Source organism: Engraulis encrasicolus, chromosome 22 (genome assembly GCF_034702125.1).
Source record: "Engraulis encrasicolus isolate BLACKSEA-1 chromosome 22, IST_EnEncr_1.0, whole genome shotgun sequence".
Taxonomy (NCBI): Eukaryota; Metazoa; Chordata; class Actinopteri; order Clupeiformes; family Engraulidae; genus Engraulis; species Engraulis encrasicolus.
This window is the reverse complement of record NC_085878.1, coordinates 17,490,381-17,515,056: the sequence shown is the minus strand read 5'-3', so window position 1 is coordinate 17,515,056 and position 24,676 is coordinate 17,490,381. Positions and strand designations below refer to the sequence as shown.

General features: G+C 42.3%; 1 protein-coding gene across 16 annotated transcripts in view; it reads left to right on the top strand.

The window, feature by feature from the left end:
* Positions 1 to 14,223, top strand: part of ppfibp2a (PPFIA binding protein 2a) — a 42,685-nt gene extending 28,462 nt beyond the window's left edge. For 7 of the 16 annotated variants that reach the window (XM_063188473.1, XM_063188470.1, XM_063188480.1 and 4 more), the window contains 16 exons: positions 296 to 371; positions 904 to 998; positions 1,298 to 1,362; positions 2,039 to 2,096; positions 2,428 to 2,466; positions 2,774 to 2,909; positions 4,580 to 4,603; positions 4,726 to 4,858; positions 5,209 to 5,337; positions 5,831 to 5,981; positions 7,102 to 7,213; positions 7,476 to 7,564; positions 7,744 to 7,878; positions 9,641 to 9,766; positions 10,675 to 10,863; positions 11,229 to 14,223. In XM_063188473.1, the coding sequence (XP_063044543.1) occupies positions 296 to 371; positions 904 to 998; positions 1,298 to 1,362; positions 2,039 to 2,096; positions 2,428 to 2,466; positions 2,774 to 2,909; positions 4,580 to 4,603; positions 4,726 to 4,858; positions 5,209 to 5,337; positions 5,831 to 5,981; positions 7,102 to 7,213; positions 7,476 to 7,564; positions 7,744 to 7,878; positions 9,641 to 9,766; positions 10,675 to 10,863; positions 11,229 to 11,435 (1,764 nt within the window). In that variant the 3' untranslated portion in view covers positions 11,436 to 14,223. The remainder of the gene's footprint in view (positions 1 to 295; positions 372 to 903; positions 999 to 1,297; positions 1,363 to 2,038; positions 2,097 to 2,427; positions 2,467 to 2,773; positions 2,910 to 4,579; positions 4,604 to 4,725; positions 4,859 to 5,208; positions 5,338 to 5,830; positions 5,982 to 7,101; positions 7,214 to 7,475; positions 7,565 to 7,743; positions 7,879 to 9,640; positions 9,767 to 10,674; positions 10,864 to 11,228) is intronic. The other 9 variants (XM_063188483.1, XM_063188475.1, XM_063188484.1 and 6 more) reach the window with 6 other exon arrangements.
* Positions 14,224 to 24,676: the final 10,453 nt, after the last annotated feature.

Here is a 24,676-nt window from a genome sequence, read left to right as displayed (position 1 = left end):
TGCTAAAAATATGTAACCTGTATGAATACGTGCTTGTGTGTGTGTGGGGTGTGTGTGTGTGTGTGTGTGTGTGTGTGTGTGTGTGTGTGTGTGTGTGTGTGTGTGTGTGTGTGTGTGTGTGTGTGTGTGTGTGTGTGTGTGTGTGTGTGTGTGTGTGTGTGTGTGTGTGTGTGTGTGTGTGTGTGTGTGTGTGTGTGTGTGTTGGGGTGTGTGTGTGTGTGTGTGTGTGTGTGTGTGTGTGTGTGTGTGTGTGTGTGTGTGTGCGTGCGTTTCTCTCCTTTCCCTGGCCATTCAGGATAGGCGAATCGAGGAGCTCACCATCCTGTTGAGCCAATGCAGACAGTTCAGAGAGCCCTCGGCCGGTCTCCCAGGTATGCGGTGCACTGTCTCACAATGGCCCAGAGACTGATATATGTTTTGTTGTTATCAAAATGGCAATGACTGAGTTGTAATATTAGTAAAGTCTGTGTAAATGTTGTTGTAGTGTATAATGCTATTGTAGTAAGTAAAGGCCTTCTAATAAAAAGTAAAGCAGTCTTGTCGTATGTTCAGTGTATTAGTAAAGACTGTGTAACTGTCTTAGCAGTGTATTGCCATGGTAGTGAAGGCCTTGTAACAAATAATAAAGCAATCTACTGACAGAATGGTGTGCATTACGACTCGAGGGTACTCGCCTGTTGATCTGTGTCTTTTATCCTGGCTCTCCATAACATTTCTATTATCAATGACAAAAGGCAACTTATCTCAAAGAGAACGGCCTGCTTTTCATTACCGCTTGTATGAAGCGTAAGGCGATACGTCGGACAGAGTCATTGTATTAGCTGGTGCAGTGCCATGGTGCATCTGTGCAATCGGAGAGCCACTTCCTGATGTGTATGTATGGTGTTGTTGTTGTTGCCGTAGCCCCCAGGGAGCGCGCCCTGACAGGATGCAGCGAGGACGGACGCATGAACGGGGACGTCAGGCTGAGGGCGCTCTCCTTGAAGACCTACTCGGAGGTGTGTGTGGGGGTGGTTGAATGTATGTTTGTGTTTGTGTTTGTGCGCAGGCGGGTCTGTGTCTATGTCTTCAGCTTTGTATGTGTGTTTGTGGAAGCAGTTGGATGTGTCTTTGTGAATGTGTTTGTGCATGTGTGCATTGTGTGTGTGTGTGTGTGTGTGTGAGAGAGAGAGTGAGAGAGAAAGAATGTCAGCTTGATTTTATAAAGACACCAATAAAACTATCAATTGATGGCTTGTATGGAAGACATTTGCATGCATCTTTGTAAATGGTTTGATATTTTTCTTTTCCTCCTCAGTCTTCAAGTGGCTCCTCTCCCGTTCTCCCGTCCCCGCTGTCCAACCAGAGAGAGGCTGAATCCAGGTACTCTATGAACGGCTCAGGTCTAATGAAGCTCCCAGACAAGAAAAGGAAAATCTGGAAGCAATTTTATGCTTTACAGTCTTGAGTTAGTGACTAAAAATGTCTCTATAATGTGAACGTCTTAGCTCATCATAGAGTGTGTGTGTGTGTGTGTGTGTGTGCGTGCGTGCGTGCGTGCGTGCCGTGTGTGTGTGTGTGTGTGTGTGTGTGTGTGTGTGCGTGCGTGTGTATGTGTGCGTGCGTGCGTGCGTTCGTGAGAGAGAGAGTGATGGAGAGAGAGAAAGGAGACCATTGTGTGTACTTTCAGATAAATTTAAAGTTTGAGAACGTCAGTAGCCCAATTACCTCTGAAAATTGCCCTCGTAATAGCACCAATTGAAAAGAAACTCGCACACTCCTCGTGCATACATCCTATTGTCATAATATTTTCCTATTCTAGAAATAGACTTGTACCAAGGTAGTCATTTAGTTGTTCTGGTGTGTGTGTGTGTGTGTGTGTGTGTGTGTGTGTGTGTGTGTGTGTGTGTGTGTGTGTGTGTGTGTGTGTGTGTGTGTGTGTGTGTGTGTGTGTGTGTGTGTGTGTGTGTGTGTGTGTGTGTGTGTGTGTGCTGATGTTTTATGGGTAATGATGGGACAAATTCGAGCCATTACTCTTTCTTCCTATTCTTTGTTTCAGGTCTCAGCCAAGACTGATATCATCTAGTCTGGAAGATTTGCAGAATGGCTCTGCCAAGGTATTTTCTACCAGGAGCTGTGGTCTGCTTTCTCATGTGAAAAATCACTTGAACTCTAAGCTAACTCTAAAATCAGTGTGACATGCCTCTCAAATTTCTCTGTCTCTTTGTCTAGAGCTAAATAAAGCATGTCCAGCACTGAAATTGCTGACATGAAAGCTATCATTTATGTCTGAATCAATTAGTATTTTTACTTCTACTTTTGACATCTACTGCTGCGCAGTATTTGACTACTACTCCATCAATTCAAAATCCATAAACGATTTTAATTGATTGTGTTTCTTCTATTTTCTTTTCCCCTCCTGGATGGCTGTGACTTTCTATCTTTTAGCAATCACCATCAGTAGAACCTGTATTATCAACAGAGGAGGTAATTCGACAATTAATTGATTTTTCTTTTCTATTTTACTTTTTATGGAAAGAATAACTAGCCATTATCTTAGCATCATGTGATTGTGGTACAAGATAAATAGCAAAGTCTTCTTTCTTTTAAAAGTCTTTTTCTTTCCTTCTGGTTAATATTTCATTCTCTGTAATTTCTGCCACACATGCATCATCTCTAATGGCCGACCACCATGTGTGTAGGCTACTCTTCCTCTTGCTAAATGCAAATAGCGCCCTACTTGTGTGTGTGCACCCAGAATGAATGATGAATGGAGTTGTGGCTTTGTGCTCAGGTTCGAGCCGCGCAGAACAAGAGTCAGACGCTGCCGGGGAAGCTGTCTCTGACTGAGCAGAACCGAGAGAGCGAGGGCAGCGACATCTCGGCTCAGAAGTCTCCTGACGAGAGTGAGGACGGAGACTTCAGCCTAAGTAAACACACTACCTCACACATACGCATCTGATTGAGTATCCTTACCCACGTTGCCCTGAATATTTCTCTTTGTAGTTAGTGGTGCTATTTTTCTCAACGCCATTTATCTTTACCAAATTTTAATTATGTCTGGAGAAGAGAACAGTTACTTTTGTCTTACAGCTTATTTTCAGAATGATTTATGAATCTCTTTGGTAATGAATCCCAGCATTGGTGATGAAGAGCCTCGTATATTCCTTTTTCCTCTCGAAACCCTCATCTACATGTGCTGCCAACACACACTCTTGCCTGTCATTTCTCAATGCCATAATTCTCACTTCTCTGCTTTTCTTCTTTGTGCGTTTAATCTGTGTGTGTATGTGTGTGTGTGTGTCTGTCTGTGTCTGTGTCTGTGTCTGTGTGTCTGTTCGTATAACTGCCTTTTTGTCTGTCTTTCTGTCTCTGTGCCTGCCTGTGCCTGTATCTGTACTGTATATGTATCTTTATCTCCATCTCCCCTCTCCCGCCCTGTCTGTCCGTCAGTCTGTCTGTATGTCTGTCTGTCTGTGTCGCCTGCCTGTGTCTGTATCTCCCTTTCCCTCTCTCTCTCTCTCTCTCTCTCTCTCTCTCTCTCTCTCTCTCTCTCTCTCTCTCTCTCTCTCTCTCTCTCTCTCTCTCTCTCTCCCTCTGTCTGTCTGTCTGTCTGTGCCTGCTTGTGCTGCTTTGGCTTCTCATGTCATGTTTGGGTGCTGCCTGAAGACCTTTGCAGGAGTGCCAGTGCTCCTGCTTTAGGTACTTTCTCTCTCTCCTGCTCCTGCTCCTGCTCCCCCTTTAAAGAAAGCCACTTGCTGCTCAGGCTATTCCTGTCCCTCTCGGCTTCCCGCAGCTAGGGTGGAGGATGGAAAAAATAAAGAAATAAATAAAACACCCCAACTGCCCCTCCGATCACCACCAGCCCCACCACCAGCCCTTTGATCAGGTCTATTAAAGCTGGCCAGATTGTACTCCCAGTCCCCACTCCTTCTTTCCCTCCCTGCCTCTCACCCTCTCTGCCTCCCTTCGTTCCCTCCCTGCCACCCACCCTCTTTAACTCCCTTCTTTACCTCCCTCCTTCCCCCTCTCTGACTTCTTTTCCCTTCTTCCCTCTCTCTGACTTCTCCATCCCTTCTTCTTCTACCTCCCTTTTTTCCCTCCCATCTCTCCCTCTTCCCTCCACCCTTTCCATGTGACTGCCTCGCACCCCGACCCCACCCAGTGGTGGGGCTTTGACTTGAAGTGGGCCCGCAGGCTAGGCTGGGTGAGGCCAGGCAAACTTGCCTTTGAGCTCCTTAACCACTGCCATATGATGTGGAGGGCAGCATGGCTGAGCATGCTCAGATGGGCCTACTTATCTCCCCCGCCAGCTGGGGGTAAAGAATAAATCGTGGGCAGCTCTACTACTCTTTGGACTGCCAACATGTCCGATGTACGTATGATACAGGGCACATCCCAAGCAGTGTTGAACCTGATAATTATGTCTTTAAAAGCACCACTGCTGTACGAGGGCCCCTGACCAAAAGTAAATGATGTGGTATATGGTTTCGTTGTTGAATTGCTTCTATGTAACAGCAGGAATGGAGCTTGTCTTTACAGGATAATGACAGTTTTTCCTCTTATTGCTCATTTGCTTACCTTTGGTGTGGATATCAAGGCAAACAAGACTTCTTCGGGATGGGTGGGTTGTTTTTGAATGACAAATGCCCATTTTTTCATCAAGCTAACTAACTATACAATGTGACTTCCATGTGAGTTCATAGCAAGAGCCCTGATGCTGTGCTACTTTCTCTGTGTGTCCAGGGAAAAGTGATAAATCGGAGGACAACACGTCTTCAGACATCTCCCCCATGTCCTCTGGAGCGGACTCCGGACAGCAGTCTCCTGTATCCCAGGAAAACGTCAAGAACAAAAGCATCCGGAAAATATGGGGAAAGTGAGTACTGTGTGCCTCGACCCCACCAATGAATGAAATGTATTTGGAAATTATGCATGAAGTTATGTTTCCACTTCACTTGTGATGAGAAACCAGAAGAAATGTGCTGTTCCAGTCCACCCTTATCTGATATTGGACATACAAGTTAACATTTTGCAGTAACCATAGCTTTGGAGAGATTGAGCAGTGTGTCTGCAATCAGAAAGGAAGCATTACAGTCAATCTGAGTAAAGAAAGAGTCATAATACTCTTGGCAGTAGTTCTGTTTTTCTTCGGTTTTACTCATGAGATACGTACGCATTAGATATTTCTCTACATGGCATACAGATGACTGTCATGCCTCTTTACAGGATCAGGAGGACCCAGTCGGGTGGGTTGAATGGTGTTGACCTGGAACCCAATGAGTTCCGAAGGGGAGGGCTGAGGGCCACAGCTGGCCCACGTCTGGCTCGCACTCCAGACTCTGCCAGCGCAGTCCGGTAGGCAAGACCTGTCCTTCACACATCACATCACCTCACTCTACACATCTAGTCATGTGATTCAGGTTAATGTAAGCTCAAGGATTGCCCTTTCTAAATTGTTCCCTCATATCAAATAGTAGGTTATAATGATGCAAAAACTGATACAAGACTAGAAACGGTAGTATTACCGTAGTATGAACATGATGTAGGTAAACTACAGGAGTATTTGCCATTTAGACATACGGTTGTGCAGATACAGGGGCAGCCATGGCATAATGTTTAAGCAGGTCTTAAGATCAGAGGCTTGCAGGTTTGAATCCCACCCTTACCTCTCCCTACACCTCCATCCACGACTGAAGTGCCCTTGAGTAAGGCACCTAACCCCACATTGTTTCAGGGACAGTAACCAAAACCCTGTGAATAACTGTAAGTTCCTTTGGATAAGAGCTGTTGCTGTTACAAATAATTGGGGTGGGAAACACTATAATCATGTAAACTTTTCATTCATCAGTGACAAGAACACACCCTTTTCCAAGTGGACCAAAGAGCAAGTATGTGGTTGGCTGGAGGACTATGGTCTGGGCCAGTATGTGAACCTCACCAGGCAGTGGGTGGAAAATGGACAAACCCTCCTCTCAGCCACCCCTCAGGAGATGGAGAAGGTGAGCCACACAAAACAGACAATCCAACTGCACTCGAAATGAAAGAGAGCAATTCGATGACTCCCTCCCTGAATAGTCAGTTGTCTAATTAGATATGATATCTGTCAAAAAGGTATGTTCTAAAACATTTGCTTTGTGTGAACAGGACTAACTAGAGCTCTGCAGCATCATTACATGTTTGACTTAACACCATTGCTATGGTTGGAGTTACGTTCTTGACATTAGCGCTAAGCTGTTAGCTATTGTAAGACCAACAGAAGAAGAAATAATGAAATAGGCCATAAATAGGTCAAGCAACATCATATTTACATACTACAATGTTGATTACTAACTTCAATTTTAATATCAAAGAAGTTAAGTGTTATTTTTTGTTTTGGAATGGCCCTCGATGACTCAATATCCATTAGTAAACTGGAAAGGCAGCAAGTTAGCTGTTTCGAACACACCTCTCATGTCTTTCATTAAGTCTTGTTAGTACAGCCAGAAACAAATAGGGGGGGTAATGTATTCAAAATATAACCTGTTGAGTATTATGAATAAACTTTTCTGCAGTTGGTTAACCAGCGGGCTGTCAGACCACCAGTTTTAGGAACATCTGTGTTGCATTAGTCAGTAATTAAAATTGTTAGGACCAGCTGTCACTCGGACTGTTTTAGCAGAGGTACTGTATGTCTCACAATGTGCTCGTCAGTCGAGTTCAAGCGCAAGTTCAAACACACTCACTTCAGTCTAGAGTAACACTAAAATAACCCCCACCAAATGTGTAAAACTATATCAGAGCACAAGGTTACATTATGTCAGCTGGCTGGCAGGGCGAGGTGAAACACATGTTATGGTGGTGAACAGCTATTGGACCACAAGCCCCATTTTGGATTTGGAAACCGCCTTGGGTGTAATGTCCAACCCCTTTGGGGATCAGACAGACAGACTCCTACTATACTCATCTTATGTCTGTCACCGTCTCTGCTAAATATCACATTTATTTACGTCTTCTCTATTTTTTGATGGAGTGGCCATATTTAAACATTGGCCAGGGTTCAGAGTGTGCTGTATTTCGACATTCGGGTGTCTCTTATGTAAATGGCAATGTTGACCTTGTGGTGATATACTATATCAACAGGAAATGGGCATCAAGCACCCGCTGCATAGGAAGAAGCTACAGCTGGCCCTGCGCTCCTACAGCAACAAGGTCATGGAGAAGTCCTCCGAACTTGATCACATCTGGGTCACAAGTACGCTTTCATTCATTTTTCTTTTATTTCATTTCTTTCTTTTCTTTTGTGTTTTTTACAAGGTTCCATTCATTAACTCTGCCACTACCATGCACACATACTGTACATTCAGGGAGGATATCTTTCAACATTGTTGAATCTGCTTCCAACGTGCATTTCGTACTAGCATTATCTGCTTGAGCTGCATGAGCCCAAGTTTGCACATTATTGATGTACGACTGCACATTATTACTGTTTTCTCATTTTAAATGTTCCTTTTCAGGGTGGCTGGATGATATTGGCTTACCTCAGTATAAAGACCAGTTCCATGAAGCCCGAGTGGATGGAAGAATGCTACAGTACCTGACAGTGGTGAGGCCAGATGACAACTGTTGTTGACAATCTTGACTCACTGTGAACGGGCATATTCAGTCACTCCACTCTAAATGCATTTATTGTTCACATGCAGTTGAGGGTTGTAAGGAGAATAAGTCATTTACGTAACTATTCACCTATGCCACCATGGCATTTCTTTCTGCTCTGTGTTCCAGAACGACCTTTTGTTTCTGAAGGTCACCAGTCAGCTGCATCACCTCAGCATCAAGTGTGCCATCCACGTCCTCCACGTCAACAAGTTCAACCCTTCCTGCCTGAGGCGGCGCCCGGGCGATGAGGTGAGCGTGTTGGTAGGTCACAGCTGGGGAACTCACCTGGTATTTGGTGCTGCTCTTTTTACATTACTCTTTCTAATTGTCCGATAAGATTTCATGCATGCTGCTGTCACATGTAGCCGATATACTTTATAAGTCAGTAGGGAATAGAGTCAGACAGACGTTATGGCTACAAGAGCCTTCATCAGTGTAACAATTTCCGTTGTAGCAGTGTAAATTGTTACACTGATCAAGGCTCTTGTAGCCGACACGTCTGTTTGACCCTGCGATGAATGAATAAAGAGAAAGAAAAGGAAAAAGAAGAGTGTGACATATTCCCTACTTGCTTGATTACTTCAGAGATGCACCAACAAGAAGGAAGAGCGTGTGTGTGTGTGTGTTTTTTTTTTAATAGAATTGTACATTCTGCCGTGTTTTATAAAAGTGTATGATTATAACATTAGACAACATGGATGTTAGGGGGTTGCAAACGTTTGTGAAAGTGACTGAGAGATTTTCCCATACCAATCCTGCAAACTAGTTTAGCATGAACTCTTTCCCACACTGCTTTTAGCTACCTTGTTTGTTTGTCTTTGCCAGCTGGGTCCATGTTTAACTCAGACTGTAGTGTACTGTATATTTGTACTGTAGTCTAATTTTAATCATTTGATGTGTTGGAAAGTTCAGATAGATGTGTATGTGTTTGGAAAATGAGAAGCACAAATGGGTGCTTTGTTTTCCACTTTAACAGAACAGCCAAACTAAATCGCGCTCTAGATCTGTTTGCAAACACATTATACTGTTCTTGCGTCCCTGCTCCACTGCCGCTACCTTCTACCTTCCAAAACCTCAGTTTGAATACATTAAATGAAATCTCAGGACTTTAATCAGTTCCAGTTGGAGACTAGCAGAGTAGCTCAAGCGAAAATCTGAAGTGAAACGCGAAAGCCTTTGCTTGAACTTGGCTAGTGTTCCTGCATCGTTTTTGCCCCCTTGAAGGCTACTCTGTATGCATGATATGGGAGTTTCAAGTACAATGGGGCCTCGGTACTTTAGACATGATGTTTAATGCAACAGTGATGTAGCCTTTCTGGCTGCTTCTAATGAAAATATTCAAGGCGATTATCAGAAGATCAAAGCACAGAGGAGAGGAATATGCATAATGTAATAGGATTGGAGCAGCAGAAGCACGACTTTTAATTAAGGGACCAGTGGTTTAAAAAGGAACTGTGGCCATTTAAGCTGCTCCATCTTAAACCCCCTCTCATTGTCTATTTAGTTTTCTCTTTTGTTTTAAAAGAGGTATATACTGTATAGTATACACATATTTCAACAACAAAAAAAATCTTGCTTACAGTATATATCACTGTTACAGCACTGACTTAACGCTCACCACAAGATAACCAGAAGATAGCCTTCAACTAACGTCTCACACCAACACAAGTCATATATGCCTCTTTTCCACTGCCGGTTTTCTGGTAAGCTTACAGCTTGACAAAGCACGACTCAGCAGCCACTTTTTGCTTTTGCTCAATTGTAAAGCAAAGATTGGCGGCTGAGACACGCTGTGCAACAAGGTAGCTATTACTGCAATTAGGCCTGTCGACGGACCTATCCACGCTTTGCTGAAAACACTAAACTACATCATAACAACATTGCTACTGTATGGCAATGCAGAGTCTTAATTAAGTGATTAAGACATGGTCATTACCATTGTGGTGACAATAAGATTATAACTGAGGCTCTGCGCTAAGGGGTTAATCAAAGATGTTGAGACTACGCTGTCTGTTTCCTTCAGAGTAACACGTCTCCCTCAGAGGTGGTGCAGTGGTCCAACCACCGTGTGATGGAGTGGCTACGCTCTGTAGACCTGGCGGAATACGCACCCAACCTCAGGGGCAGTGGAGTACACGGGGGACTAATCGTAAGCTTATTATTATATATTATATTATATAGTGTGTGTGTGTGTGTATGTGTACTTAAAAAACATAACTAACTTACTGCATAACTAACTTACTGCGTAAAAACATAACTAACCCTTTTTACATCTGCACTCGTTGTTCTGCATATTTCCTGTGCTCTTTGTATCTGCTAGTGATGTCGGTTATGTCCTCTTTTGAAAGTCGTTTAGTAATAAAGCGTCTGCCAAATACAATGTAATGTAATGTAATGTAATATACTATATTATGTTATATTATTGTATAGTACACTATGTTATTCAGCACTGTCTGCCAGTACTGCTTACTATGTTGTGATGTACCGTATATGGCATGCTTACTATATTTAGTACTACCGAGTTTTCCTCAATGCAGATGAAAGCACAATAAATAAATTCCTTGTAGGAGATTCATATAGTAACAAAAATGTGCATGTAATTGAGTTCTTCAAAGCGGCTCTTGAACACCGCAGTCTCAGTGTTGTCTTTCTCCACTCTGCATCTGATGAGCACTTGATATAACAGCAAAGTAGATCTTTTTGAAGTCTACTGTGTTGCTCTGCCTTAATGAGGCTCTGCTGCAGTCAATGTTGCCGTGTCAGTTCAACTCTTACAGAGTAGGACCCTCATGGAGATTTGACTCTTCAAGTGTTGAATTAATATGAGATAAATGGGCCCAGCCGTGGCTTAGTCGGCTTGGCACTAGACCGCTATGCGGGTGACCTTGGTTCGATTCCCGACCCTGGTCATTTCCCGATCCTCCCCCGTCTCTCTCTCCCACTCGTTTCCTGTCCCACTCTTCAGTGTCCTGTCTAAATAAAGTTGAAATACCCCCCCAAAAAATATATATTTTTAAAACGTGTGCACCGTACGCACTGTATGCCTGTCTCTCCCAGATCCTGGAGCCGCGGTTCAGCTCGGAGACCCTGGCCATGCTGCTGAACATCCCCCCTCAGAAGACCCTGCTGAGGCGCCACCTGGCCACCAACTTCTCAGCGCTGGTGGGCACCCAGGCCCAGCAGGAGAAGAGGGAGTACGCCAACGCCACGGGCCACACACCGCTCACCACCACCGCCAAAGTCAGGGTGAGAGAACATGCTAGTTTGGTTGTTTCTTTTGTCTTTATTTGAAATAAAGCAAAGTAGTGAGAAGGTCTTTGCTTTTGGTGGCATTATTGATCAGCCACATTCTTCCTTTATTCTTTTGAGTTGTTTTTATTTCAGTTTCCTCATGTTATATTCTGACATTATTACAATTTCCATGTATTGTTTATTGTGCTTATGAGTACTTTTATTCATGCATTTAAGAAACACAAGCGCTGCAAATCGTAGAATCACAGATAAAATCAGAATTAACATTTTAACCAGTTCAACTTAAAGAGTCCTCTCATCCTTTGCCAAATAATACCAACTCCTATACATCTGCACTCAATTCTATTTCCCCACATCAGCCAAAGAAGCTGGGATTCACACACTTCAGCCACCTGCGGAAGAGGCGGCAGGACGACTCTGCGGACTACATCTGCCCCATAGACACGTCCGGCTCCTCGCCCTCGCTCAATGGCTCCCCCCTCAGGCCGTACGGGAGTTTCAGGGGCCTCAGCCCCGTGCTGGACAGAGACTCGCCCAGACTGGAGCAGGTTGGATCTCGTTGCTGATCACCCCCACCCTCAGCCCTCGCCCACCCCCTGCCGTAGCCAATAACGCTGAGCTTATGCCCATAAAAAGCCCACCGCACACTGGCTCTGATTGACAAAGTGCAGAGCAGTCAGTGCTCGGCCAATGTTTAATTCCATTGTTTTCAAATACTGTATCACACCCGCACATTGGCGGCGATGTTGGTGGTCGATTATGATTGACGTCTATTTTTGTCAGAGCCGCTCTTTAAAACCCATGGTTGAATCCACCCATTACTGTGGCTGTTAGCTACATTACGTGAGTCATCAGTGTGCAAAGGTAACTGAAGTTGTCGGATCAGACATTGCTCCACAGTGCTGTCGAAACCGGTGTGCACAGGCCTTAAACTGCCCCCCCCCCATCTTCACAAACTCATGGCACGGACTTTGAGTTGCCATGATTTCTCCGTGCTCTGCAACAATCAGGGTGCTAACCTGGGAAGCCTGATTGACCTTTGGTGAAGATGATTTCCACAGCGGTTATGTGGATGGAAGGAAAGAGACTCAAATCAAATGAACTTCTTGTGGGAGATGATTTTGATCCATGATATGGCCAGATATCTCTTAATAATTTGTGAATCGTGTCTCTTGTTTGAATAATAACCTTCATGTCATTAATGTTTTGATTGATTGGGATTGTTTCGATGCTTTAAGCGGTCGGGTTAAGCAAATGACTCTACTGAGTAGGCTATGCTGAAGAAATGACCTAGAGCCTGATCTTACCATTCATTCAGTCTAATTACATTCTAGAGAGTCTGGAACGGATGAATTAAAATATGATTACTGGTGGGAGGCGTGAAGCATGTTGAAGTTCGAAATGTGCATTTGATTGATCAAATTGCTAACATTTGAACATGACGTGAAATGTGTAGTTGATGTGTAGTTGGCCATGTTGTTTGGCGACATGAGTAATCTCCTCCCAGAAGATCCATCCCAGACATAACGTGGAGGGAGATGTGAATTGACTGGAGGTTTAAGGATGGCAAGGACAGGCTAATGGTTGCATTCCTTCTGCTAACAGTACTCCCCATGACCCGCTAATATCTGTGCATCATTACTATGCTCTCCAGCATCCTCTCTTTAGCCTAATTAAAGTACGCTACCTGTAACAAATCCATTTTCTCCGCTGCTTTGCTTTTCAGACTCCTCTTTGGGGTAATTGGATCATTGCTCAACAAACAAAGGAGAGAAGGAGTCGTTTCATTAGTTTAGATTAGGAGAGCAAACAGGTTTCAGAGGCAAACAGGTGTTGGTAATCGCTAAAGTGCATTATGAAAGATTTGTGCAATTTATTTTCTGTGTTAGCTGTCAGAAAGGATGATAATTTCTTTTTGTTTTAAGTGCATCATTGCATCCAAAAATGAAGACTTATTCAATGAAGTACTTTGTACATTATTCAAAATACTTTGTTCAATTGAACACCAATGATGCTGAAGTCAGTGTAAGCTATTTGAATCTCACTTATTGTCATGCTGGTTCCACACACTTCTTAAACAGAGAGTAGATGTGACAACATCATCTTTAGCAACATTCCTTTTCATTATGGAGGTATGAGTAGGCAGATAATATAACAGAGAAGGTGTGTTGGTGTGTCATGATCCATGACAGTGCTACCATTGTTGAAACCAGTGTAGTGTTTTTGTTTCTACCTGCTTTTTTGAGTGATCAAATTTTACGGCAACAGAGCGTTTGTACAGTACAGACACCTGTGTTTTTTTTGGTCTTTCAGTGTAGAGAGACAACACTGTGAGAGTCCACCTGGGAGAGACAGCAGCAGTCCATTGGCTGAATCAACAGGTACTTTACTTAGAGTGATGTAAAATCTACAGTGCACTACCAAATGATGTCATCAACAACTTTTCAAGGAATTCGTGTAACTTATTAGTACATGTGATTATTGTACAATTGCTCATCAAATAATCCAGGGTTGAAATACTGAAATGTATACCAATGAAGTGATTTTGGTGTATTATTGTTTACCAGTGCCATTTTCTCTTCTCTGCTGCCCCCTGCTGTGCATACAAAGAACTGAATTCAATTAGGCTTGAGCAATGAAATCAATACATCATCACATAATAAAAGAACCAAAGTCCTTACATGACACCCCAAGAACACGATGAACCCATTCATGCGAAAAATGCTGAAATGATTATTCTCTTTTTTTTGTCAAAGGACAGAAACCCATAATTTCACGGCTATTTATTTTTGCTGTCCATTTAACTAGCCAACAGGCAGTCCTTGCCAATGACGCAGGGTTTCCAGTTCAGACTATTCATTTCTTTTGGCATAACATATCATATGAAAAAATCAAGATGAGTTGTCTGTCTCTGCCATTAAAAGCAAATGCAGTGTCTTGCAAACCAGTTCATATGCTGGAGAACTGAAAGGGTAGCTAGAGTGTTTAAGGATCATTCGCTGTGTGATCTCCAACAAAATTGTCATGAAATTTGATAAGGTTGGTGCTACTGTTTGTGTTAAGTGGACCCTCTTCATAAAATGACTGTTAAAGTGGAGAGTGAAAAGTAACCACTTAAAAAGAGCTCTAGCTGTTTGAGTTATTATAAAATGTTTCTATTCCCTCCCCCCCTCTCTTTCATTTTGTTCTGTCTTTCTGCTTTCTGTCTCACAATCCACTTTTCTTTTCACTCCATTTATTATCCATTATTCCAACCTCTCTCATACCCGCCTCCACTCATTTTCTCTTTTGCTTTGTTTCTTTCTATCCCTCTCCCTCATTCTCATTCCCTTCCTTTCTTGTCTCTACCCCCCCCCCCCCTCTCTCTGCCCCTCTCTCTGACTGTTTTAAGAGTGCCTCTGAGTGCAGAGCTGAGTAATACAGAGCTGGGGCTGAAGCTGTAGCTGATCAGGGCATTCATTTCCACACTAAGTAAGAATCCGAATGAAATATACAGTAATATTCATACATGCTGCTCTGCGTTCACCTGTGCTGCCTTTTGCTTGTGATATTCCTGGTGCCAGACAGTGAGGGTCTGATGTCTCAGGCCCTCAGCTGCCTTTAGCAGTGAGTACACCCGGCTCATTTAACATGTGCACTGTGTAGGACACAGGGATACAAGGTATTTACTGTCATGCGCTCATGAATTCAAGAATACATACGTACCTGTGCAGCCCTCTCAGAGTCTGGTGGCTATAGTAGGTATTGCAACTATACTGCTCATTGAAACTGTGCTGCCTATTGCCAGATTTGATCTCAAATGAAAATTTACTAGACAATTAAGTAATATTTACTATGACCAAAGTAAAGTATGTTTTGCTGCTATAATTGTCTATTTCTGGAAATTCAACCTGAACCTTGACTTAGAATTTAATGGTGGTAGTACATCAAGCATTCATGAAAAAGGTAACATTTATGAATGGGCAGCATGAATTCTGGAAGAAAGCTGGAAAAAATCTAAACAGTGCACCTTTAACACTAACGATCACTTATTACTTTCCACGTACACCCATTGAGCAACTATCATTCAGTTCAGATCACTGATCACTGACCACTGGCAAACTGTACTGTATTTATGACCTTTATCCTGCGCTGATGTCAAGTCTCAGTGGCTCCTGTGTTTTTAAAAATTAGGATGAATGGGTCATTTCACGTGAAATCAGACACTTTGGGACCCGACCGACCCGGATTTCAATCATACTTGGTGTGCCTTTTCAGTAGCAAGGTAGCACCCCAGAACTGCATTGGTTTGAATCTGACACTAATATTAAGGGAGAAACAGACTAGGAAAGGTTCACATGTGAGGGTAGGACACTATACATTCAGCCTTGAATATATCAGTCAGTGTTAGTCACAAAAAGATGCCTGTGGTGTTGTTTGAAAGCTCTTTTCTGGCTCTACATATTACACAATCACCTTGGAATACAACTACTCTCAGAATATGAATTATGATAAATTGAAAAATTAAAAATTGAATATCTAAAAAACTTATATTTTAAAATGGCCAGTTCCTTGTCCAAACGTAGCCGGCAATGTCATGAGCAGCACCTAAAATCCTGGTGTTCGGTTTGTTATTCATTTCAGAGAGAAGTTGACTCACAAATATGGCATCATACAGACCACTTACTAATAATATGGTAATACCATAGTAGCATCACATGACAAAACAAAAACAAAACAAAAATGGTCAGTGTCCATGGTCCCAGGTTTCAGAAACTAAGGCAGATGTCCATTTATACACACCAAATGATGATATGTGAATGTTTGAACATTCCTTCTCTGTGTACCTGTGCCATCTTCCCTTTACCGTACTTTAAATAGATAATCAATGGCTACACTCTCATTTTGTACTCTACCAGTGCATTTGAAGCAGCAGCTGTGTCTTTTGTAGATATGTACGTCCCGTTGCAGTTACAGGTTCCACTACCAGAAGCACATCCTGATGATCCATGACAAGTCTATCTAGTCTGAAGGGAAAAGTGAAGGATGGAGATGGCCCATGAGGATGCAGGAAGTTCAGTTTCACCTCTCCAGTGCTCGGCATACATTCCTCAGCACATGCTAGCCACCAGTTGCCATCATATACAGCTACAACATACCCTTTGATGCTTGAAAATGTAACACATTCCTTTATTGAGCTCACTCTTTCAACTCTGCCTTCTCTGAATGCTGAAAATGGCCTAACTTCCACTGTGTCCATTGACAATGGGCAGAAGCTGTGTAGTTTTTGAGTACCTGAATAGTTCTTGCAGATTCAAACCTTTTCAACAGGTTCTCAGCTTCATGATGGTACATCTCTGTTGTGGCAAACTGGCAATGGAATGTTCTTGACATTATCCTTGACAAAATTCAAACAGTTGGTATGGCGTTACAATTTAATTGTCAATAGGACGTTGCAGACTTGCTCGTGCAGCAAGCCATTTAACTGTCCCTCCAACGCCATCACATGGACCTTTGCCATGTGATGTGGCAAAAAAGTGCCACTCTGCAGGTATGTGAAAATCTGCCTCGTGGTGGCACAAATTTGTTGTGTTTTTAAGGTTCTTATATTGTGCAGCACAGCCATCAGAAAAAATATAGGATCTTCTTTGGACGTTCTGTCATTGATGAAAGTGTCACTGAGGAACTGAATTAGGAGCTTCTGAAACAGATGTACAGCAATTGTATCATGAATGTTGCAGTCTGAAATAACAACAAAACAGATTTTTTTCCCCAGTTTCAACTGATCTTGGTAGTAGCATACAAATGGATGGATTGTGGCCTGCACTGGTTGTTCCAGTGAAATGATTGAATAGCATCTTGAATTATAAAACTATAGTTTTAAAAACGTTCCTGGTTCAAGGGAGTCAGTCAAGGATAATGTCAAGAACATCCATTGCCAGTTTGCCACAACAGAGATGTAACCATCATGAAGCTGAGAACCTGTTGAAAAGGTTTGAAATCTGCAAGAACTAATTCCAGGTACTCAAAAAACTACACAGCTTCTGCCCATTGTCAATGGACACAGTGGAAGTTAGGTCATTTTCAGCATTCAGAGAAGGCAGAGTTCAAAGAGTGAGCTCAGTAAAGGAATGTGTTACATTTCAAGCATCAAAGGGTATGTTGTAGCTGTATATGATGGCAACTGGTGGCTAGCATGTGCTGAGGAATGTATGCCGAGCACTGGAGAGGTGAAACTGAACTTCCTGCATCCTCATGGGCCATCTCTATCCTTCACTTTTCCCTTCAGACCAGATAGACTTGTCATGGATCATCAGGATGTGCTTCTGGTAGTGGAACCTGTAACTGCAACGGGACGTACTTATACATTATCTACAAAAGACACAGCTGCTGCTTCAAATGCACTGGTAGAGTACAAAATGAGAGTGTAGCCATTGATTATCTCTTTAAAGTACGGTAAAGGGAAGATGGCACAGGTACACAGAGAAGGAATGTTCAAACATTCACATATCATCATTTGGTGTGTATAAATGGACATCTGCCTTAGTTTCTGAAACCTGGGACCATGGACACTGACCATTTTTGTTTTGTTTTTGTTTTGTCATGTGATGCTACTATGGTATTACCAGAGATATTCTATAGAGATATGCCAACATAATAGGTTTCTATGGGCACCTAACGCGACCAGGTTCCGGTCTGCCTAAAGGGCTGTGTCATAATGCTCCTACAATGAATAGAACAGTCCTTAGGTCTGCCTAGGTCTGCCTAAGGGGGGCCATAATAGAACCAGGAAACAATGGGCCAATGGAACCTCTCTCTCTCTACTCTCTCTGGTATTACCATATTATTAGTAAGTGGTCTGTATGACGCCATATTTGTGAGTCAAATTCTCTCTGAAATGAATAACAAACCGAACACCAGCATTTTAGGTGCTGCTCATGACATTGCCGGCTACGTTTGGACAAGGAACTGGCCATTTTAAAATATAAGTTTTTTAGATATTCAATTTTTAATTTTTCAATTTATCATAATTCATATTCTGAGAGTAGTTGTATTCCAAGGTGATTGTGTAATATGTAGAGCCAGAAAAGAGCTTTCAAACAACACCACAGGCATCTTTTTGTGACTAACACTGACTGATATATTCAAGGCTGAATGTATAGTGTCCTACCCTCACATGTGAACCTTTCCTAGTCTGTTTCTCCCTTAATATTAGTGTCAGATTCAAACCAATGCAGTTCTGGGGTGCTACCTTGCTACTGAAAAGGCACACCAAGTATGATCAAAATCCGGGTCGGTCGGGTCCCAAAGTGTCTGATTTCACGTGAAATGACCCTATTACAACTTCACACTTTGCTTATCCTGATTCAGTAAGACGAGCTGTTGTGGTATGGTCAGCTGCACATGATATAAAATGAAATTACTTGGCTGTGCTCTGCAACCCTATTGTAATTATACGCTTCTCCAGCCCAACGGCCTGTCTGCAACATCTGTCATTTGTACTGAAGGATTTGGGAAGGCCTTGGCTATAGCACAGGGGTTGGCTTACCCTGCCTGTAATTCCAACTGCATTGGCACTATAAAACAGGCCAACAGAGCAATTTTCAATTTGTTTTACTAAAAGACCCTTAGCGTGTGTTTGTACAGTGATAAAAATGTGTATTTTTAAGACTCCAAAGCTGTTTTCAAAGAGTGCACACAGTCATTTTCCGAGCCAAACATTTCCCCAATTTTATAGGATGATACAGGACGCCAATTTAACAAATGGACACAGTGAACATGTAAGTGTAGAGTTTCACCACATTTTATGTCTGGGATCATATCAGTAGTAATGGAAAACGCCTAAAAGACACATTCAGTAAAGTGAATCCAGTCAATCCACTATGGAGTGATAGACATCATATAACTTTTTCAGAGATGTATAAAAATGTGAAATGATTGGCCATCTGGTCACTCCCCATACCACTTATCAATACAAATACAGGAATTTTCGGTAACACTTTATTTTAGGGATACATCTATTAGCACTAATACATGCAATGTTAATGCCTGCATAAGTAACTTGTAAGGCATGTACTAAGCAAATGCTAAGGCCTACTAGGTCCTTACTAAGGTTAAATTGGTAATAAATCCCTTATTGTGCATGAACAAGACATTTGCGAATACATGCCTAACAAATGTTTGATTTTGCTTTGTACATGCCTTACAAGTTACTTATACAGGGACATTGTATGTATTAGTGCTAATAGATGTATTCCTAAAATAAAGTGTTACCAAATTTTCTTTTGATAATATGTCGTTGGCTGTGCAGGTTCTGTAGGCCCCTTGGTTTGCCCATCATGTTTTTTGCAGGCACATTCAAAAATGTGTGCAGCGAGTAGGCTTGTGATTTGTGATGTCTGGGTTGTTCTGCTAATCAGGAGTGTTGCTGATGAGGCCTATTTGGTATGCATAGCAGTTCTGCACTACAGGGCAAGGTGGCAGAGAGGCAGACTAGGAGGGCTTCTTACTGGGCTTGGTTAGAAGCAGGACTGGCAGGAATGACGATGTGTGACATGTGTCTCTCTCACCACGTTTGTAGCAATTTGTTGACAGCTTCCCAAGTGCACATTAAGTACACAGAAAATGGCTCTACCATTTCACCAAATCATGGCTTATAATGTGGAATTAATGAAGAGCACAAGATAGAAGAAGTATCGTAAACTGCTATTCCCCACTGCACAATTGTTTTAAATCAAGAAAACCACAATATTGCAAGTATTCTATTGATTACTTCCACAAACTGTCTGTAGAGGGCACCATATTACAAAGGAGCAAACTGATTCCTGCCTCGTCTGCAGCCAAACCATGGGGAGGCCAGTGGCAGTACCTATAAAGAAACAGCATTCCTTCTCTGGCTAAGCGCACTTACTTTAATTGCGAGCTTGGAATAACAAAAGCTCAGCTTGCCTTACTCATAATAACAAAAACAGTGAAACGGTAATTGAAAATAATGTGTACTGCCTTGTGGTAGCCCGAAGCACAATAGAGATTTGTGTATTGATTCTTTGTAAGAAAGTTTAAAACTACACTAGGTTTAAACAGTGTTACACAATAACTGTTCTTACAACCTACAATCACGTTTCACCTGAGGCAAATACACTTATCTTAATTAGTAAACAAGTGTTATACCAAGCAAGTAAAATGCATTTTTCTTTGAATTTATTGTTCTCTATTGTGTTGTGTTGTTTTGGCCGAGCTTAGTTTAAGATGTAGGATTTCTGACAGCAATTTTGCAACAAAATATTTAGTGTGTGTGGAAGTAATGAATTGCAAATAACCCATGGCATATATCAGCAACCTAATAATGAGGCTATACCTGTAGTTATTTGAAAGGGAGTCACCATTTAAATTAATTAACCATTAAATTCATTCATTCAGGAACATACAGTATACAGTAAAATATGCCCTTATAAAAATGCATCGCTGTAGTTTCAAGGAGGTCATCAGCTGTAGTGTTTCGTTTATTTCATGTTGTAGCTTTCATGCTTTGGAGAAGCCCTCTGCTCTTTTAATTCTTCTAATTGGATATTTTGAAGATATTTTGCATAGGACGCACAGCCACTTACCCAATGCTCTGGGTAACACTTTACAATAAGGTTACATGAACGATATTGGAATTATGTTGTAATTAATGTATGATTTATGGTAAATTAACACATGACTTATGTATGCAGTGATGTTTAATATACTAGTAATTAAGAGGGAGTCCTGCTTGAAATCCTAATGACTCACTATTAACTAATTGTGCAAATCAAAGGTGAATTCATGGTGTGAGTTACAAGTGTTAATACATCATGTATTAACACTGCTGTTAATATATCATGTATCCAAGTGTTAATATATTGTGTATTAACCCTGCTGTTAATATATCATGTAATAACACTGCCAGATCAATCCTTATCATAGGGGTGGCATAAAAGGTAAATTAAAGGTAAATTAAAAGTGCAAAATTCTAGTGGAAATTAATCCAATGCTAAAAATCCTGCTTTATCATGATCCAGACGTTTCTCAAGATAGTCGACTCACAGAGGCTGCGTGACACTAGCCTGGTTCACACCAGACGGTGTGTGTGTAGCTTTGGCGCCCCCTGGCGGAGCAGAGCGACACACACTACCGTCTGGTATTCAGCCATAGAGCACGCTCCGTCTCCAACCAGAAAATAGACGGAGCATTTATTTCTTAAATATAAACGGTAACTCACATTGAGGAGTCACAAGACAGATTAGAGACTATATTGATTCTTTAAAGATTAACAGGAAGGTTTTTGAAGGAATTTGTTGGTGAGGAGGCCGTGCAGAAGCAATAAATTCTCAACCTATTTTCTGGTTGGAGACGGAGCGTGCTCTATGGCTGAATACCAGACGGTAGTGTGTGAAGCTCTGCTCCGCCAGGGGGCGCCAAAGCTACACATACACCGTCTGGTGTGAACTAGGCTGCGTGACACCACTGTGTCAGGAAGATGTTGCGATAGGTCACCGTTGGCTCTGCGGTGTTTGAAACGTGGAGGGGTGCGTGCAACCTTCATATCGGTCACCTGCTGGCTGTAGCCTAGAAGCTGCCTCTTCTGGACATACAGTCCCTGCCCAAATGCTCTCCCACTCTGGCCACAGAGAACATAATTTCCCACTTCACATTCTTGTGACTAGCCGGTGAAGGTTGCGAGCCCCCTCCACGTTTCGAACACCGCAGCGACAACGGTGACCTATCGCAACATCTTCCTGGCACAGTGGTGTCACGCAGCCTCCGCATTGGAGTAATTTCTATTATAATTTTCTCAATATTTAACTCAACATTTGCTGCATGCATAAGGTAGGCCTATGTATGAATTAATGCCACCCATTAACAGCAGAGTTAATACATGATATACTAAAACTGCGTTAACAGCAGGGTTAATACACAATATATTAACACTTGGAAAAATGATATATTAACAGCAGTGTTATCAGCAGTGTTAATACATGATGTGTTAACACTTGTAACTCACACCATGAATTCACCTTTGATTTGCACAATTAGTTAATAGTGAGTCATTATGATTTCAAGCAGGACTCCCTTTTAATTACTAGTATATTAAACATCACTGCATACATAAGTCATGTGTTAATTTACCATAAATCATACATTAATTACAACATAATTCCAATACTGTTCATGTACCCTGGTCTTTGTAACAGTACAACAACAGTACTTTGTAACAGTAATTCAGGACATTGTGCAATAACAGCAAAAGACTGAAGTGATAACCATCCAAAAAACCTCTCAGAGAGCAGAAGATCCTTTTGTTTCAATCCACTATGGTGTTATAGACTTATCAACTTTTAAAGATTATTATTTTTTGTCTTTTTAGACTTTATTATGGACAGGACAGTACGAGAGGTAGACAGGAAGCGAATGGAGAGAGAGAGACGGGGAGGGATCGGCAAAGGACCCAGGCCGGGAATCGAACCCGGGTCTGCCGCATGGCAGGCGAGTGCCCTACCGGATGGCCACGGCAGGGCCTATTCTAATAGGATTCTGATCCCGTTTTGAAGTCAGCGTGGGGGGCAACAGGCACATAACCTGTGATCTCTCATTCAAGGCCACTAGACCTCTGTTGAATGAAACACAATAATTAGCAAATCTTTCTGCCTTTGCATGCCATTAAAAGTCCTGTGAAGGACGCTGCAATCAATGATTGAGAATGACAAGTTCATAAATAAATTAGTTGCGCCAATAAGCATGCACCAGTGATCAATAGTGTGTGTTCAATAGCTTCTGGTGGACAAGACATGAGAAGGATATGTGTTGAAGGAAAGGCACCTGTTGTAAGTTGTGGTTCTGATATGATAAAAAGGAATATTTGTTTTATGTGCATTTTAGTGTATTTGTTACAGGATGGAGGAAAGTGTGTTGATGCCTGTGTTCTGTGAACGCCACCAATTGTGGTGATGAGTAGGTAGGCCGACTATAAGCAGTACATCAACAGACCACCAAGGGGCAGTACTGTCAAACTAAAGACGTGAAGCTTCAACCCATTTCATTGAAAGCAGGTTTTTTTGGCGATAGTTTTGTATTTTTTTTGTGTCTGTATTTTTTTTAACGAAATATCAAAAGTTTGCAAAAACTTACCAAAGTTGGTTCGAACAGTATTGACAAAAAATGTATAAGTATAAATGTATAAGTATATACTCTGCACTAATGTTTTGATATCAATCTGATAAACTATTACTTTTATTGTTGGCGTAAACAATTACCCTCCATCGTCATTGCTTAATGCAAGAGATGCACGTGTTAATGTAAAACATTTTCCCTTGATAGCCTATATATACGTAGCCTATGAGTGCGGGGAAGACTTATGACAGTCTGTCTACTGCTGTGCATCTCTTGTCAGGACTTATTGAAGTCAATAGTCTAAGGTCATCCGCCGTCCTAAGAGTGGAAATCTCAATCAGAACGTGAATCTCGTGATCATGACAGTCCCCCTGTTTATTTAACCTCCACCAGTGAGGTGACAAAACAAGGAGCCCCCCTCTTCCCCCTGATGACATGTGCCGCCATGACAACCTCTCTAAACATGCTGCCAAACCCTGATGAGGAGGATGGCACATGGAGACAGAGAGAGAGAGAGAGAGAGAGAGAGAGAGAGAGAGAGAGAGAGAGAGAGAGAGAGAGAGACAAAACCCCTGACAGAGCAGTACTGTAGCCGGTGTGGTCCTGGCATAGTGTCATCTTGTGAAAATTTGCGTTTGAAGTGTCCTCTCTTTAATGCAGGGAGTATTTTTTTTTTACTGACCAGGCCCCCTGTACAGCACTGTCAGTGGCCGGATCAAACAAAGGGACAGGGTGCCAATGGAAATGGACGCACTGCTACTCCACCGTCTTATCGCCTGCCGCCATCTCGTGACCTGGTGCCGCAGCCTATTTACAAAGCCAGGCCCATCCATTTTCAACTTGTACGGTATATAGGCTACTCTTCTTTAGCCTGTCACACACGTGTGTGTGTGTGTGTACATCCCTGGGCCCACGTGTGGTGTGGGCATGCACACGGCTTTTTTATAAGTGTGCATCTTAGCTAATTTCAGTAATGTGGTTTTGTGCCCATTGGCTGACAGTTTAATGGCGCTTATTTATACCACTCCCTCGCTCATAAAGCAGGGCAGCGGAAGTTGCAGCGTGCAAGAGGAGGGAAAAAAAACAGGTACTGTATATGAATGAGACCACACTTTCCTGTATGATATCTATTGTTTTAATTAAGTGAAAGCAGTTTTGACATTTATTGGATTCCAAGTTACTTGTTAATGGCACTGGGAAGCATGAAGGCAAACGTTAAATTATAGTTGCTTATGTTACATAAATAATTGAATGTTGACCCCCTTGGTAATGATTACCCATTATTCTCCCACTGAAGCTGTCGACGGCCCAGGCATATTTCACAAAAAGCACCTATACAGCTCCTTCTTGTGGCCCAAATGGTTGGAGTCGTATATGTTTAGATACTGTAGATTGTTTTTTACATTTACAGTTGTTCAATTTGTCTTGAATTTCATTATTATTGTTATTATTCTGTCATTTATTTTTATGAACAGTGAAAATACCCACAGAGCGATGACAAAATGGCTGCGGCCTTGTTTGTCTATGATGTCACATGCTGTTCTTGTCACGTCACTGCCACCAGCTTGCCGGTTGTGAGAACATATTCGCTGGTGGCCCCAGCCGAATGCGTCAAGTGCCGCCGCCTCGCCTTACTTGCTCAGTGCCCGCGATGCCAGTGTGATATGACAGCCGTGCCACCCCAATGACTCGCCAA